Source organism: Schistocerca americana, unplaced genomic scaffold, assembly GCF_021461395.2.
Source record: "Schistocerca americana isolate TAMUIC-IGC-003095 unplaced genomic scaffold, iqSchAmer2.1 HiC_scaffold_54, whole genome shotgun sequence".
In the NCBI taxonomy this organism is placed as follows: domain Eukaryota; kingdom Metazoa; phylum Arthropoda; class Insecta; order Orthoptera; family Acrididae; genus Schistocerca; species Schistocerca americana.
The window spans coordinates 1,898,574-1,914,645 of record NW_025726280.1 but is presented as its reverse complement, the minus strand read 5'-3'; the positions used below and the strand labels follow the sequence as shown (position 1 = coordinate 1,914,645).

The window sequence follows — 16,072 nt, the reverse complement described above, 5'->3', positions numbered from 1 at the left end:
GAAATTTATTTTATTTTATGAAATTCTATGTGCTATCAGTTTCGGCATTACATTGATGCCATCTTCAGGCCCCACACGTCATAGTCGTAAAATTGCTATACACGGAGGGAGCCATATAACTGGATCCGTGATTCAAATCATTGTGTAACAGCTCTTGGTGGCCAGGCGACACAGCCTCTCTTAGGGTTTTTTCTCAGATTTGTTGACAATGTCTTACTTTCAAAATCATTGAACGCTTCTCTCATTGCTCTCCTTACACTCATTTTCACTTTGTTCAGCTTTTGTTTGTCACCTAGGTTTTTACTTCTCTTGAATCTGAGTTGAAGTGCTCTTTGTTTATGTAGTGCTTTTCTAACATGATTATTACACCATGGTGGATCTTTTCCATCTCTTAAAACATTACTCATAACATACTTGTGTAGGGCATATTGAACGATGCCTTTGAATTTTTTCCATTTGTTCTCCACATCTTTGTCCTCATCACCGAATATTTGATACTAACTGCTGAGATATTCTGAAATTTTTATCCTGTCACCCTTGCTGAGCAAATATGTCTTCCTACCTTTCTTAACATTCCTTGTAGGACCCGTCATCATACATTCTGTCACAGCCTTGTGATTACTGATACCTTTCTCTGTGTTAACTGATTTTATAAGTTCAGGTATGTTTGTTGCCAGGAGGTCTAAAACGTTATCCTCTCAAGTTGGTTCTCTAACTATCTACTCAAAGTAATTTTAGGGCAAGACTTCCAGGACAATGGCTCATGATTCTCTGTCTCTGGCACCACTTTTGATGGCATAACACTTCCAATCTATACCTGGCAAGTGGAAGTCACCCCCTATTACAGCGGCACAATCAGGAAAATTACTAATGATATTGTGCAAGTTCTGTCCGAAGCATTCTACAACTACAGATCCTGACCCAGGTGGTCTATGAAAGCATTGGATAACCATTGTTGACCATTATTTGACACTCAATTTCACCCAGATTAATTCACATTCGGAGTCCGTGGTAACCTCACTAGATATTATCAAATTTTTTACTGCAATATGCACGCTGCCACCATTGGCGACTAACCTATCCCTAGGATAAACATTCCAGTCTGAACTTAGGATTTCATTGTCACTGATGTCTGGTTTCAACCAGCTTTCTGTTCCCAATACTAACTGTGCAATGCCACCTTCAGTAAGCGATACTAATTCTTGGACCTTTCCTGGGATGCTCCTGCAGTTTACTAAAATCATATTAATCTTTCTATCTCTGATCTGCGAGGACCAAGAATCTCCATGGTTGCTGTGGTTGATTTGACATGCAAATCATCTTTGCTCCCAAGGGAGGAGTTCTCTAACCTGAAACAGCTCCGTGTGCACACCACACGTACTCCACTACTCTAGTAGCCGCATCCTGCATTTATAGTTCAATTCTTTTATCTTGGCGGCTTGCGCATGCCCGCCCAGATGCGGGAGATTGCTGCGTTGCCAGTTGCAAACGACGTACACGCCAAGAGAAGCAGCGCCAACTTACGTTTAGGCGGGAGCGCGCAGTTTATGAAGTAAAGCCACCACGGCCGCACTAACCCTTTCGCTGCTAAGAGACGTGCTCCCCGCATTCCGTTTAACAAAAGTCCTGGAGTACTCTAAAATATCAAGCAAAATACCGACAAACACTGTTGGTATGACTACGAATTGCTCACGTTTCATCTAAGTACAATAGGAAATAAACAATTACCGCTTTTCATTATTGCAAAAAAGCGGTTCGTGAGAATGATACAAACACCTTTCCTTGCTATCACCTGAATTAGGAGGCTTATTGCTTGTTTGGCTTAATTAATTAAAAATACCAAGCAAAATACCGACAAACACTGTTGGTATGACTACGAATTGCTCACGTTTCATCTAAGTACAATAGGAAATAAACAATTACCGCTTTTCTTTATTGCAAAAAAGCGGTTCGTGAGAATGATACAAACACCTTTCCTTGCTATCACCTGAATTAGGAGGCTTATTGCTTGTTTGGCTTAATTAATTAATAGAATATGAAGCAGTTGGTATAAAGAATGCTTTTTCCAAACTTTCTATAAAAAAAAGTCTGCTATCAAGACTTTGCTTTTGTTTGATTACTTTATTTATGACTGAACGTTTCTAAAACTTAAGACACTCATCCGTGCTCTGCACTGCAGTCGAGTTCTGGCAACGTCATTCTCTGTTCATCGGCTGACTGTGTTTTGTGACGTCAGATGCGCAGAAAGAACCTAAACTTGCCCGCCGTTGTAAATGACGCGCACTTTAGTGCACGCCTGACCTATTAATGGGAACCTTAAAATTCTGCACCCGATAGCGGAGGTCGTGAAATTTGCATCCGATACTGCCACAGAGTCGTCTGAGCCTCTGGTTTAGATCTTCCACTCTGCTCCAAACCGGAGGACCACGATCGACCCTGGGTACGATGCTACAAATAGACAGCTCAGTCTGCAACCTGCGTGCAAATTCTGAGGCAGTGGCTACCTTCGCCTTACATGCTTAATTACGGTTATATCTGTTATTGGTTGCTGATTTTTAAGTACTTTGTCACACACAATGATGATGGTTAACATTCACAACAATCCTCACTGCAATCGACGGTCGTTACTGGCAGACGCGGTTCATGTGAAACACAAAATTCGGCACTTGTCACTTTCGGTTTTATATCACTCACAAATCGGTATTGATGAGGGTCAACCCCACAACGATAATGGGGACGCGCTCATTTGTTACACTTCCGTGAATTTACAATTTACTCCTCATTCGGCACATCCGCCATTGACACCATACTCGGCTCGACCACCCTTCTTGCCCATCTTCTCAGTACTGCCACTCACTCGACACTCCTCTCACTGCCTCCTGCAGCGCTCGACAATCGACTCCTGTCTACTATTGACCTGGGCGTCGGATACTAGTATCTGTGTTCGTGGGATCACAGATCCCTTACAACATTAATCTCATTTCCTTCTTTCAAGACATTGTCCATTCTGTTCAGCTGCTCTTCCAGGTCCTTTGCTGTCTTCGAGAGAATTACAATGTCATCGGCAAACCTCAAAGGTTTTATTTCTTCTCCATAAATTTTAATTCTTTCTCCAAATTTTCTTTTGTTTCCTTTACTGCTTGCTCAATATACAGATTGAATAATATCAGGGATAGGCTACAACCCTGTCTCACTCCCTTCTCAACTGCTGCTTCCCTTTCATGCCCTTTGACTCTTATAATTGCAATCTGGTTTCTGTACAAGTTGTAAATAGTTTTACGCTCCCTGTAAATAACACCTGCTACCTTCAGTATTTGAACAAGATTATTCCAGTCAACATTGTCAAAAGCTTTTTCTGAGTTTACAAATGCTAGAAACATAGGTTTGCCTTTCCTTAACCCATCTTCCAAGTTGTAGGGCCAGTATTGCCTCACATTTTTCAACATTTCTACAGAATCCAAATTGATCTTCGGTGACTCGGCTTCTACCAGTTCTTCCATTCGTCTGCAAAAAATTCGTGTTAGTATTTTGCAACCGTGACGTATTAAACCGATAGTTTGGTAATTTTCACATCTATCAACACCTGCTTTCTTTGGGATTGAAATTATTGTATTCTTCTTGAAGTCTAAGGGTATTTCACCTGTCTCGTACATCTTTCTCACCAGATGGAAGAGTTTTGCCATGACAGGCTCTCACATGGCTGAGTGTTGTGGAGTGTTGTCTACTTCCCAGGCCTTGTTTTGACTTAGGTCTTTCAATGCTCTGTCAAATTCTTCAGCCGTATCATATCTCCCATTTCATTTTCATCTACGTCATCTTGCATTTCCATAATATTACCCTCAAGTACATTACCCTTGTATAGACCCTCAATATACTCCTTCCACCTTTCTGCATTTCCTTCTTTGCTTAGGGCTGGTTTTCCATCTGCGCTCATCTTTACAGTTGACCTCTAGCCATCCCTGTATAAGCATTTTGCCCTCCCTGTCGATCTCATTTTTTAGATGTTCGTATTTCTTTTTGCCTGCTTCATTTATGGCATTTTTATATTTTCTTCTTTCATCAGTTAAATTCAATAACTGCTGAGTTACCCAAGGATTTCTGCTAGCCCTCATATTTTTACCTACTTGATCCTCTGCTGCCTCCACTATTTCATCTCTCAAAGCTGCCCATTCTTCTTGTATTGTACAGTTAACCATTAGGATTTCAATACTCTCACCTGTGGGAGACATTCCTTTCGATCTTACACTGATACTTCTGGGTTTCCTACATCTATTGTTATCTGGATTGGATGGAGAGTCGCCTAACCTGAGAAACCCTTGTGTGAATCCCACACACAGTGAGTTACCTCTGATGTGTAGTGCATGCCTGACCTACTTAGGGAGTCCCTAAAGTTCTCAACCCTATGGTGCAAGTCCAGGAAGTTTTAGCCTAGTTTGTCACACAACTTTTGAATTCTCTGGTTCAGTCCTTCCACTCTACTCATAACCAAAGGGCCACCATCACTTCCGGGGACAATGCTGCAAATTGTGAGCTTCATTGAAACTCCACGCACAATGCTGGTCCTCTCAACCTTCTCTGCCAGTTGTCGGAATGACACAAGAATGATTTCAGAGCCCAGACGACAGACATCATTTGTTCCAATGTGTGCCACAGTCTGTAGTTGGCTGCAACTTATTCTTTCAATGACTCCTGGAACAGCCCGTTCAACATGTTGAATGAGGCCCCCCCCCCCAGGCACTGAGTGCACCTGATGTTCTTTCCCGTCCCTTGCTGCCATTTCCCTGAGGGGTACCACCATTCACCGTACATTCAAAGTGCTGACGATTAATTGACCCCTACCCTTTTGCGTTTGCTTCCTCCCGACACTGGACAAAACAGGTTTCCCCACAACAGGTGTAGTGGGTCCCACTGGCTCAGTTTCAGTGAAAGACGGCACTTCAAACTTGTCGGTTAGGGGGATTGGTACGACAGTCTGAGTCCTCCTCGGTCACCGTCCGCCCTGTACAAGCCACGCAAAGTCAGTTGGACAGGTAATGACAGATCCTGTACTTTCTGCAGAGGAGGCAGGATCCACAGGAGAAGAGGTACCTCTGGTAGAGGTATCACAGGTACACGACTCTCGGGAGTTCTTCCGACACACCAATTCGCAGCAGCTGTCAATCGTTTGTCAGTAGTCGTGGTAATTTCCGACTGCTTCTGAACGTCGACCAACTCGTATAGTTTACATATATCTTGAGAAAGCCTGTTAAAAGCTTCAAGAACATGCTTGTAATGATAATTCTATAAATATACTACATCCCCTTATATATATTGCTCACATAAGGATTGTGAGAACAAGAGTAGGTTATTTACAGCATGCAGAGGGGCATTCAAACAATCATTCTTCCTCTGCTCCGTACATGAACGGAATGGAAAGAAACCCTAATAGATGACACAGTGGGTCATCCCCTCTTCCACTCACTTTGTAATGAAGCAGGGTTGCCCACTGATATCCTGTTTTGGTTTTACACTGCTTTAGTAACTTAGTTAAGCAATGAACTTGTATTTTTTTTCATTTTCACTACTCAGATTCCGACTACAGATTCTGTGACGTTCAGCCTCATCGTACAGAATTCAGAAATAGTTTAAATAAAATTCCCCTTGTAAAATCTATTATTTCAGTACATTCTAATGTCCATTCTGAAAGTAATGAGCTAATTAGTTTTATTGGAAATGCATCATATTAACAGTTATGAACAATGACATATATTGTGCAATACATATTAAATAAAATTCGAGTGAGCTAATAGATCGAATTCAGCTAGAAGACTGCATCCAAAAGAAAGCCTAAATTTTACTGATTCCAGCAAAGTTTTTAAATTAACCTAAAGTCTATTAATTAAATAGATATTAAGACTTGAAATCTGCAGCCTGTATGACTTTAAGTGCCAATTGGGACCAAACTACTGTATAATTCCGAGATCTGTTTTGATACTTTTGCTACCTATATTTTCTTCGTAAAATGACTCCAGTCTCAACTTTGTAAGTGCATTAATTAAGAATTAAGTAAATTTGAATATGTAAAAATTATTGTTCAAGAGGTGCCATGGTTATAAGTCGGGAATTCCCACGGCGGATGCATTAGTTAGTTCCCTGTATTTAAATTGATACAGCTCACTCATGTTATTTAAGTAATAAAACCCTATAGTTAACTTCAAAACCAATTAGAAAGGATCATTTTAACCCTGGGAAATTATAAAGTATGATATATTAACTTGACAATTAAGTGTAAGAGGCCTGGTCACATGAATATTGTGTTTGCGAGTGATAACAAATAAATCGCACTGTGGTTGACATAAATGTTCAACAGTGAATACGATCTTGACTTTTGATTTTGGAAAACTTAACCTAGGATCCTGGCTTCTTAATTTCAGTGTGATTTAGGTGAGACAGACGCAGCTACCGGGAAGACAATATTGAATAAGCAAAGCAAGGTAGGTCGAGAACACTGCGCACTATCTACTGGGTGAGGAAATGTTTCAAAACCGGTTCATCCAGTTGTGACATGAACTTTAAGTGGCACTAATACATGATACATGTCCCGGCATGCTCCAACTTCTCTGCGGTTTGCTGAGTGTGGATGTAGATGGTGTTCTTACACTCATTTTCACATTAACGAGAATGCAGCTGTATAAATTCGTAGAGAATATTAATAGCAATACTGGTATTGAGAAGGTTGGTTTCAGTGTATGAAATATGACAATAGTAAATGAATAGTTACATCCCATAATGAGATGTAATCTATGGAAAATACTGATGTACTAACAAATACACTGCAATTTGTTCTCCCTGCAGCTCCTGAAGTACATATTTGAGAAGTGTCCGAAGATAGAGAAGCTGATAATCGCCAACAACTTACTGGCCGACCGACAGTACGCGGAGTTGGTGTCGCGCCTGGAACACTTGCAGAGCCTGGAAGTGTTCGAGAATCGGAGAGGTGCGGGGCCCGTGCTGCTGCGCTTCCTGGCAGACACCTGCTCGAAGTTGCGGGAGATAAACCTCAGCTGTGACTACCACCCGCTGGAGGACGTCGAGTACTTCGTGAAGGCCAAGAGGGACACACTCACTTCTGCCACCGTGCGCTGGACCATGGCGGGGAAGAGGTGAGCCTGTCGGCATCTTTCTCCGCGTTCTGGTACGTCACCTAAATTCACACAGACGTAAAATACTCCACGAGCCAGTGTACGGTGCGTGGCGGAGGATACCTTTTACCACCTCTAGTCACTATCTTTCCTGCTACACTTGTAAATGGAGCAAGCTGAAAAGTGGCTATCTGTTCTCCTCTGTACCAGTGCCGATTTCTCTTACCTTACCTTTGTGGTCATTATGTGATACGTATGTCGCTTGCTGTAGAATCATTCTGCAGTCTGTCACAAATGCCAGTTATCTAAATATTCTCAATAGTGCTTCACAAAAATGATATTTTCTTCCCTACAGGCATTCGGATTTCAGTTCTCAGAGTATTTCTGCAATACGCGTTGATCAAACCTGTAACAGATTTCAAATCTGAAATAATTGCATGTATTCCTTTAATCCAATCTGGTACGGATTCCAAACACTTGAGCAGCATTCAAAACACAAGTATTCTATTTGCAGACTTCTTTATAGCTAAGCTAAATTTCCATAAAATTCTCCCAAAAAACTAAAGTCAACCACTTGCCTTCTCTTTACACACTCATTCCATTTCCTATCACTTTGCTACATTATGCCTAGATGTTCTGTCAGGTCACACACCACTAATACTGTATTCAGACATTACAGAATTGTTTTTCGTAGTCATTTTTATTAACTTACATTTCCCCACATTTAGAGCAAGCCGCCATCCATCTCATAAAATAGAAACTCTGTCTAAGACGTCCTGAATCTTCCTACAATCACTCAAAGATGACACTTTCCATAAACTACAGCATCAGAAAATTTTCAGTGTCAATGAACTTATTGTATGAAACTTCCTGGCAGATTAAAACTGTGTGCCAGACAGAGACACGAACTCGGGCAAGTGCTCTACCGTCTGAGCTACCCGAGCACGACTCATGAGCCATCCTCACAGCCTCAGTTCTGCCATTACCTCGTCTCCTACCTTCCAGACTTCACAGAAACTCTTCTGTGAACCATGCAGAACTTATTGTATAGCGTACGGGGCCTGAAGATGGCAACACGAACACGAATTGCCGAAACTGGTTGCTTTCAAAATAAAATAAAATATCTTAAAGTGTACAGCTGTCGGTAAGGTTTATTGACATTGAAAAGTACATACTAGCCGATGTCCCCTAATTGCAACGGACCGACTGAGATTGTCAGAAAATTGTTGCTGTTCACCCTATCTGTCTGGTCATTTGTGTATATAGATGTACAGAGGACAAGAGTGGTCCTAGCACACTTCCCTGGGGAAATCCTGATGGTTACTTTCTCTGTGAGGAACATTCACTGTCCTCATTGATGAGGATTTAAATTGGAAAAAACAAATTTTGGAATTCCTGAAACAACTTAGTTCACCCACATTTGCGCTTAGAAACATTGAAAATCCCACATAAAGACAAAACAGTAAGCTGACATTTTGTATATTTTAATTCTATAACGTCATATGAAATAATTTTCTGGGATAACTCATCTTTAAAAAAGAAAGTCTTCATAACTCAAAAAGGGCTGTAAGAATAATATGTGTTGCTCACCTGTGATCAACTTGTAGACATCTGTTTAAGGAGTTCTGACTACTGCTTCCCAGTGTATTTATCCCCTCATGAAGTTTGTTGTAAATAATCCACTACAGTTCGAAAGGAGCAATGATGTACAAAATTACAATAGGAGAAGGAGAAATGACATTCATCACTCCACATTAAGGTTGTCTTTTGCACAAAAAGGGGTGCACAGTGCTGCAACTAACATTTTTGATCACTTACACAAGGACATAAAATGTCTGACAGGCACCCAAGTAAAATTTGAAAACAAATTAAAAAACTTTCTACTTGACAACTCCTGTTCTGTACAAGAATTTCCATTATTGTAACATGTAAAATGTTGTGAGTAAGAATTACTAACTCACATCTGTATATTTAATACATAATAAAAAAAACTTATAAATGTTCAGCATATAGCCATATTTACAAATTAATTTGCAGTGCGAACATCAAATAAGACTCGTTTGACGATTACGATTTATCGTGCAAAAATGATCCGTGGAACACGAAATGAACTAACTAACTTTTCTATTACGTAAACACTCTTAGAGACGCTTACTTATCTGAGAACCTATTCTACGAGCTCGAACCTTCATTAACGGTCTGCTGTTTGGCACCGTGTCGAATGCTTCCTGCAGATCTAGGAATTTGCAGTCTGCCTGTTGCCCTCGATTTACAGTTTGCAGGACATCGTGTGAGAAGAGGACGAGCCGAGTTTCACCGGAATGGTGATATCTAGATCCCTATCGATTTTTGGATACGAGCTTTTCTCTCTCGAGAAGATTTGTTGTAATGGAAACTCCGGGTAGGAATATCGACAATGTAGGAAAAGACAGATTGCTACTTACCGTAAAGAAGACATATTAAGTTACAGACGAGCACAGTTTAAAGACATTTATATAAAGCTTTCAGCCACAGCCATCATCAGTAAAAGAGAGACACGTGCCATTCGTACGTACAAGAAAGCATACCTCACGCAGACACGACCACCGACTTCAGTTTCTCGGGCCGGAATGCGACTGCGATGTGGGATACGAGCGACAATCTGGAGGGGCAAGGAAGTGGAAGGGGCGGTAGTGTACGAGTGCAGAGAGAGACGAACGCTGCCTAGCGGAGTGAGTGGGGACTCAAATGCTGACGAGTGCGGCGTTAGGAGGTCGTGGGACAGGTAGGTAGCGAAAACAAGGAGCAAACGAGGAGAGGAGCGAGGAAACATGCGCAGGTGTAATGGCAGAGAATAGCAAACAAGGAGGGTGGGAGATGGGAATGGAGAGGAGATAACAGAATGTAGGGGAGTGGAAATTGTCGGATACAGAGTGCAGGAACAGTATGTTACTGTAGGTTGAGTTTAGGATAGTTACAGGAGCACAGTTCGGAAAGGCTGGTAGTGAATGGGAGGACCCAGATGCCCCAGGTAACGATGCAGGCGTCGAAATCGAGCAAATTATGTTCAGCTGCACGCCGTGCCCCAGGGCGGTCCACTTCACTGTCGGCCACAGTTTGGCAGTGGCCGTTCCTCCCGGTGGACAGCTGGCTGGTAGTCGTACTGATATGAAAAGCTGTGGAGTGGTTGCAACAGAGCTGGTAAATGGCGTGGCTGCTTTCACAGAAGGCCTGGCCCCTGATAGGGTGACAGCACTGGAATAGGGAGTGTTGGGTGACTGACTGAGCCAATTTTTCACCTCCGTCTTCCTCAGAGATATCTCGTCAATGTGCTAACACGAGGATCAGTAGTGTGTCACACAATTATGAGGCTAAGTAAGCAACATCGTTAAGCTTCAGAATCACCACTCTACCATTCCAGCATACCCCCATACTAAGGTATTTGGAATAAAACTGGTTGGACTACATTGATTTGTACTATTTTTAGGTCGGGTCCTGCCTTCTATTGCACGATTCCTCCCACGTCGACTTACAAGGGTTGCCCAGAAAGTAATGCACCACATTTTTTTTTCTTCAACAACTCTTTATTGAACGTAATGAGAATTACACACACAAAATAATGGTGTTTCATCTGTTGCTGTTGTTGTGGTCTTCAGTCCTGAGACTGGTTTGATGCAGCTCTCCATGCTACTCTATCCTGTGCGAGCTTCTTCATCTCCCAGTACCTACTGCAGCCTACATCCTTCTGAATCTGCTTAGTGTATTCATCTCTTGGTCTCCCTCTACGATTTTTACCCTCCACGCTTCCCTCCAATACTAAATTGGTGATCCCTTGATGCCTCAGAACATGTCCTACCAACCGATCCCTTCTTCTGGTCAAGTTGTGCCACAAATTTCTCTTCTCCCCAATCCTATTCAATACCTCCTCAACAGTTATGTGATCTACCCATCTAATCTTCAGCATTCTTCTGTAGCACCACATTTCGAAAGCTTCTATTCTCTTCTTGTCCAAACTAGTTATCATCCATGTTTCACTTCTATACATGGCTACACTCCATACGAATACTTTCAGAAACGACTTCCTGACACTTAAATCTATACTCGATGTTAACAAATTTCTCTTCTTGAGAAATGCTTTCCTTACCATTGCCAGTCTACATTTTATATCCCCTGTACTTCGACCATCATCAGTTATTTTGCTCCCCAAATACCAAAACTCCTTTACTACTTTAAGTGTCTCAGTTCCTAATCTAATTCCCTCAGCATCACACAACTTAATTCAACTACATTCCATTATCCTCGTTTTACTTTTGTTGATGTTCATCTTATATCCTCCTTTCAAGACACTGTCCATTCCGTTCAACTGCTCTTCCAAGTCCCTTGCTGTCTCTCACAGAATTACAATGTCATCGGCGAACCTCAAACGTTTTATTTCTTCTCCATGGATTTTAATACCTACTCCGAATTTTTCTTTTGTTTCCTTCACTGCTTGCTCAATATACAGATTGAATAACATCGGGGAGAGGCTACAACCCTGTCTCACTCCCTTCCCAACCACTGCTTCCCTTTCATGCCCCTCAACTCTTATAACTGCCATTTGGTTTCTATACAAATTGTAAATAGCCTTTCACTCCCTATATTTTACCCCTGCCACCTTCAGAATTTGAAAGAGAGTATTCCAGTCAACATTGTCAAAAGCTTTCTGTAAGTCTACAAATGCTAGAAACGTAGGTTTGCCTTTCCTTAATCTACACACCCTATTTTTCTATGTAATCTCCATCCTGTTCTACAGCCTTCCTCCGGCACGAGATGAGGGCGTGTGTGCCCTGTCGGTACCGATCCTTGTTCTGGGGCCAGAGCCAGTGCTTCACTGTCTGAATCGTCTCCTCATTGCCCTCAAAATGTCTTCCACGAATTGCATCCTTTAATGGCCCAAACAAGTGGAAGTGCGAGGGGGCTAGGTCAGGTGCGAGAGCTGTCAACGGTCTCCCCGACCGCTGAAAATCGTGGAGCTCTGCCGAACTGCCTTCGTGTCACTTCACCCTCAGTGTCCAACAACTGACTGTACTTCTGTCAACAGCAGGTGCTCCTTAAACTCTGGACAAGAGTTTTTGAGTATTCCCCACAATTTCTTTTCCTGCAGCGAGTCATTCGATGACGGCACATCACTCGTAACGTCTGTCACCTACAGACGCCATTCTGAAACTGTCCCGAAGCTACGCTATCCGTCGGAAGTGACTGAAACTTGGCACACTCTCTCGGGAGACTTCAAATAATACGTATGTAATGTTTTGCATTTGTAGCATTGTTTCTGGCTGAAAAAATAAAATGCTTTGCATTATTTTCTGGGCAACCCTTGTATTAATGAGAGCATGTAGTTGTCTCAGAGATGAGGCAACAGAGCTTACCTCATCAGCTGTGTCATATCTACTAAGAAAGGTAAAGCTGTGCCAATAGACATTTTTGCTGGATCTGAGCTTTGCAGGTTTGTGTAGTCTGTACTTGAAGCAGCCCATTAGTTAGCTGGCTGGCACATACATTCCAGTGTCGACTACAAGCTTGACGAGAGGTGCTTGATAAGTTATGGATGGTGTTGCATAAAGTGTGAAACCTTTTATCTCTTCTATATCTGTCCCTCTCCTCTCTGTGGCAGTGTGGAAGCTAATTTCATCTCTGCAATCTAGCCATTGTCCAGACTCGAAATCAATGTAAGGCGGTCTTGCAGTAGTTTGCGCACACACACACAACCGTTTTGAATTTAAATTCTCAGTTCAGAGGCAGTCAGAATCCAGATAGTGCCCAGCACTTTTAGCATCACTAACGTACATCTACATCTACATCTAATCAAGATTTCACTAATCACTGTGAGGTGCTTGGCAGAGGGTACCTCCCACTGTACCTGTTATTAGGGTTTCTTCCTGTTCCACTCTTGTACAGAGTGCAGGAAGAATGATTGTTAATGCCTCTGTGCATGCTGTAATTATTCTGATCTTGCAACTTCCTGGCAGGTTAAAATGGTGTGCCAGACCGAGACTCAAACTCGGGACCTTTGCCTTTTGCAGGCAAGTGCTCTACCAACTGAGCTACCCAAGCACGACTCACGCCCCATCCTCACAGCTTTACTTCTGCCAGTACCTCATCTCCTACCTTCCAAACTTTACAGAAGCTCTCCTGCGAACCATGCAGAACTAGCACTCCTGAAAGAAAGGATATTACGGAGACATGGCTTAGCCACAGCCTGGGGGATGTTTCCAGAATGAGATTTTCACTCTGCAGCGGAGAGCTTCTGTAAAGTTTGGAAGGTAGGAGACGAGGTATTGGCAGAAGTAAAGCTGTGAGGACAGGGCGTGAGTCGTGCTTGGGTAGCTCAGTTGGTAGAGCATTTGCCTGCGAAAGGCAAAGGTCCTGAGTTCGAGTCTCGGTCCAGCACACCATTGTAATCTGCCAGGAAGTCTCATATCAGCACACACTCCATGCTAGTTCTGCATGGTTTGCAGGAGAGCTTCTGTAAAGTTTGGAAGGTAGGAGACAAGGTACTGGCAGAAGTAAAGCTGTGAGGACGGGGCGTGAGTCGTGCTTGGGTAGCTCAGTTGGTAGAGCATTTGCCCGCAAAAGGCAAAGGTCCCGAGTTTGAGTCTCGGTCTGGCACACCGTTTTAATCTGCCAGGAAGCTTCATATCAGCGCACACTCCACTGTACAGTGAAAATGTTCCTGTGTGAGTGATATGTAAGGCATTGTAGTATATTCTTAGAGTCAGCATTTAAAGCCAGTTCTTAGAACTTCAGTAGACTTTCCTGGTATGGTTTATGTCTCACTTCAAGAGCCTGCCAGTTCACTTCTTTCAACATCTCTGTGACAGTCTCTTGCTACGGCTCGAACAAACCTGTGACCATTCATTCTGCCCTTCTCCGTATACATTCAGTGTCTCGTGTTAATCCTACATAGTACAGGTCCCACACACTTGAGCGATATTCTAGAATAGGTCGCACGAATGATTTGTAAGCAATCTCCTTTATAGACTGATTGCACTTCCCCACTAATCTACCAATAAACTGAACTCTACTGCCTGCTTTCTTTACTCATTACTGAGCCTATGTGATCATTCAATTTCGTATCCCTATAAAGTGTTACACCCAGGTATTTGTATGATTTGGCCGATTCCAACAGTGACTCATTGATATTTTCGTCATAGGATACTACATTTTTTCTATTTTTCGAAGTCCACTATTTTACATTTCTGAACATTTAGAGCAAGTTGCCAATCTTTGTACCACTTTGAAATTTTGTCAAGAGCTTACTGATTATTTATGCAGCTTCTTTCAGATAGTATTTCATTATAGATAACTGCATCACTTGCAAAAAGTCTGAGATTACAGTTAATATTGTCTTCAAGGTCATTAATATACAACATGAACAGAAGTGTCTGGACACACTTCTGTGGGGCACACCCTGAGTTACTGCAACACCTGACAGTGACTCTCCATCAAGATAGCACTCTGTGTCCTCCCTCCCAAGAATTCCTCAGCCTGCTCACAACTTTCACTTCACAGCCCATACAATGTTCCTTTCAGTAATAAGGATAGCTATGGTACTGAGTCAGACGCTTTTCGGAAATTGAGAAATGTTGCATCTCCGTGACTGCCTCGATCTGTGGCTTTTAAGATTTCCTGTGAGAAAAGTATGAGTTGGGATCCACACGATCAATGATTTCAAAATCCGTGCTGGTTGGGATGGAGGAGGTCATTCTGTTCAACATACAGCATTACATTTGTACTCAGAATATATTCTAAGATTCTGCAGCAGATGGATGCTAAATATATTGGATGGTAGTTTTGTAGATCACTTCTGCCATCCTTCTTGTGGAAGTGTGTGTCCTGTGCTTTCTCCCAACTAAGGGCACAGGTTTTTGTTTGAGTGAACTGCGATAGATTATTGTAAATTAGCCACAGGTCTGGTATGGAATTTGATGGAGATTCCGTTAGGCCCTGTAGATTTGTTCAGTTCTAGTGATTTCAGTTATTTTTCAACACCACTGACACTAAAATCTATATTGCTTATCTTTGCAGTGGTGCAAGAATTAAATTGAGTCAGCACCCGTAGATTTTCCTTTGTAAAAGAACATTTGAAAATCAAGTTAAGCATTTCTGCTTTTGCTTTGCTACTCTCAGTCTCAGTCCCTGTCGTGCCCACGAGTGTCTGGAGACATACCAGCAACAGCCTTTACTCGCGATCTGAATTTCTTTTGGTTTCTCGACAGGTCTTCGATAAATTTCTGTGACGGTAGTCATTACTCTCTTGACAGCCAAATTTGTAGCGCCTCTCTGTTCGTAGCCCAATGTTTTAAGAAAATGAACTGCTCTACTAGGTACATATCTGTCAAATTTATGGGCAATTATTTTTTTAAACCTAAGCCACAGTTTGTCTGCAGTATTCTCACTAGAGCTCAATGTTTTGAGTTCCTTACTGAGATATGGCACTACGTCATCTCTATCTAGTTTACTGAATTTGTGAATGTTTCTACTCATTTTGGTGCTTTTTGTATTTTGATAATCATCGTTACTACAGCTGCCTCAGTCACTGATACCGGCCTATGTGTAAATCCTCAAAGAGCTCAGGTTTATTTATTATTGTTATATCCAATATATTTCTATCGTGACTGGTCTTCCAGACAGTATGAAGTAGGTGGTTTAATAATGTTTTGCAGGGTACCCTGCCATGCCCACCACTTACAAAACTGTATTCTTCTCATCTACTATGAGAAATACACCACATCCATTTACCATTAGCCTACTCTTTCAATACGCATTTAAAGTTTTCACAAAAATCTCACTGCCATCAGTTTCCGGTTTTAACCGGATTTCTGCACCTAGCATTATGTGAGTCACTCTCATCTGAATCCTGCTGCAATTAATCAGTAGGATTTTAAGACTCTCACCTGTACGAGGCATTTCTTTGAATCTTATACGGACAC

General features: G+C 42.0%; 1 protein-coding gene across 1 annotated transcript in view; it reads left to right on the top strand.

Annotated features, from left to right (window-relative positions):
• The window catches only part of LOC124586124 (F-box/LRR-repeat protein fbxl-1-like), a 75,226-nt gene that overhangs the window by 20,776 nt on the left and 38,378 nt on the right, over positions 1-16,072 (top strand). The window contains exon 2 of the mRNA XM_047131411.1: positions 6,835-7,142. Coding sequence (XP_046987367.1) covers positions 6,835-7,142 — 308 coding nt within the window. The remainder of the gene's footprint in view (positions 1-6,834; positions 7,143-16,072) is intronic.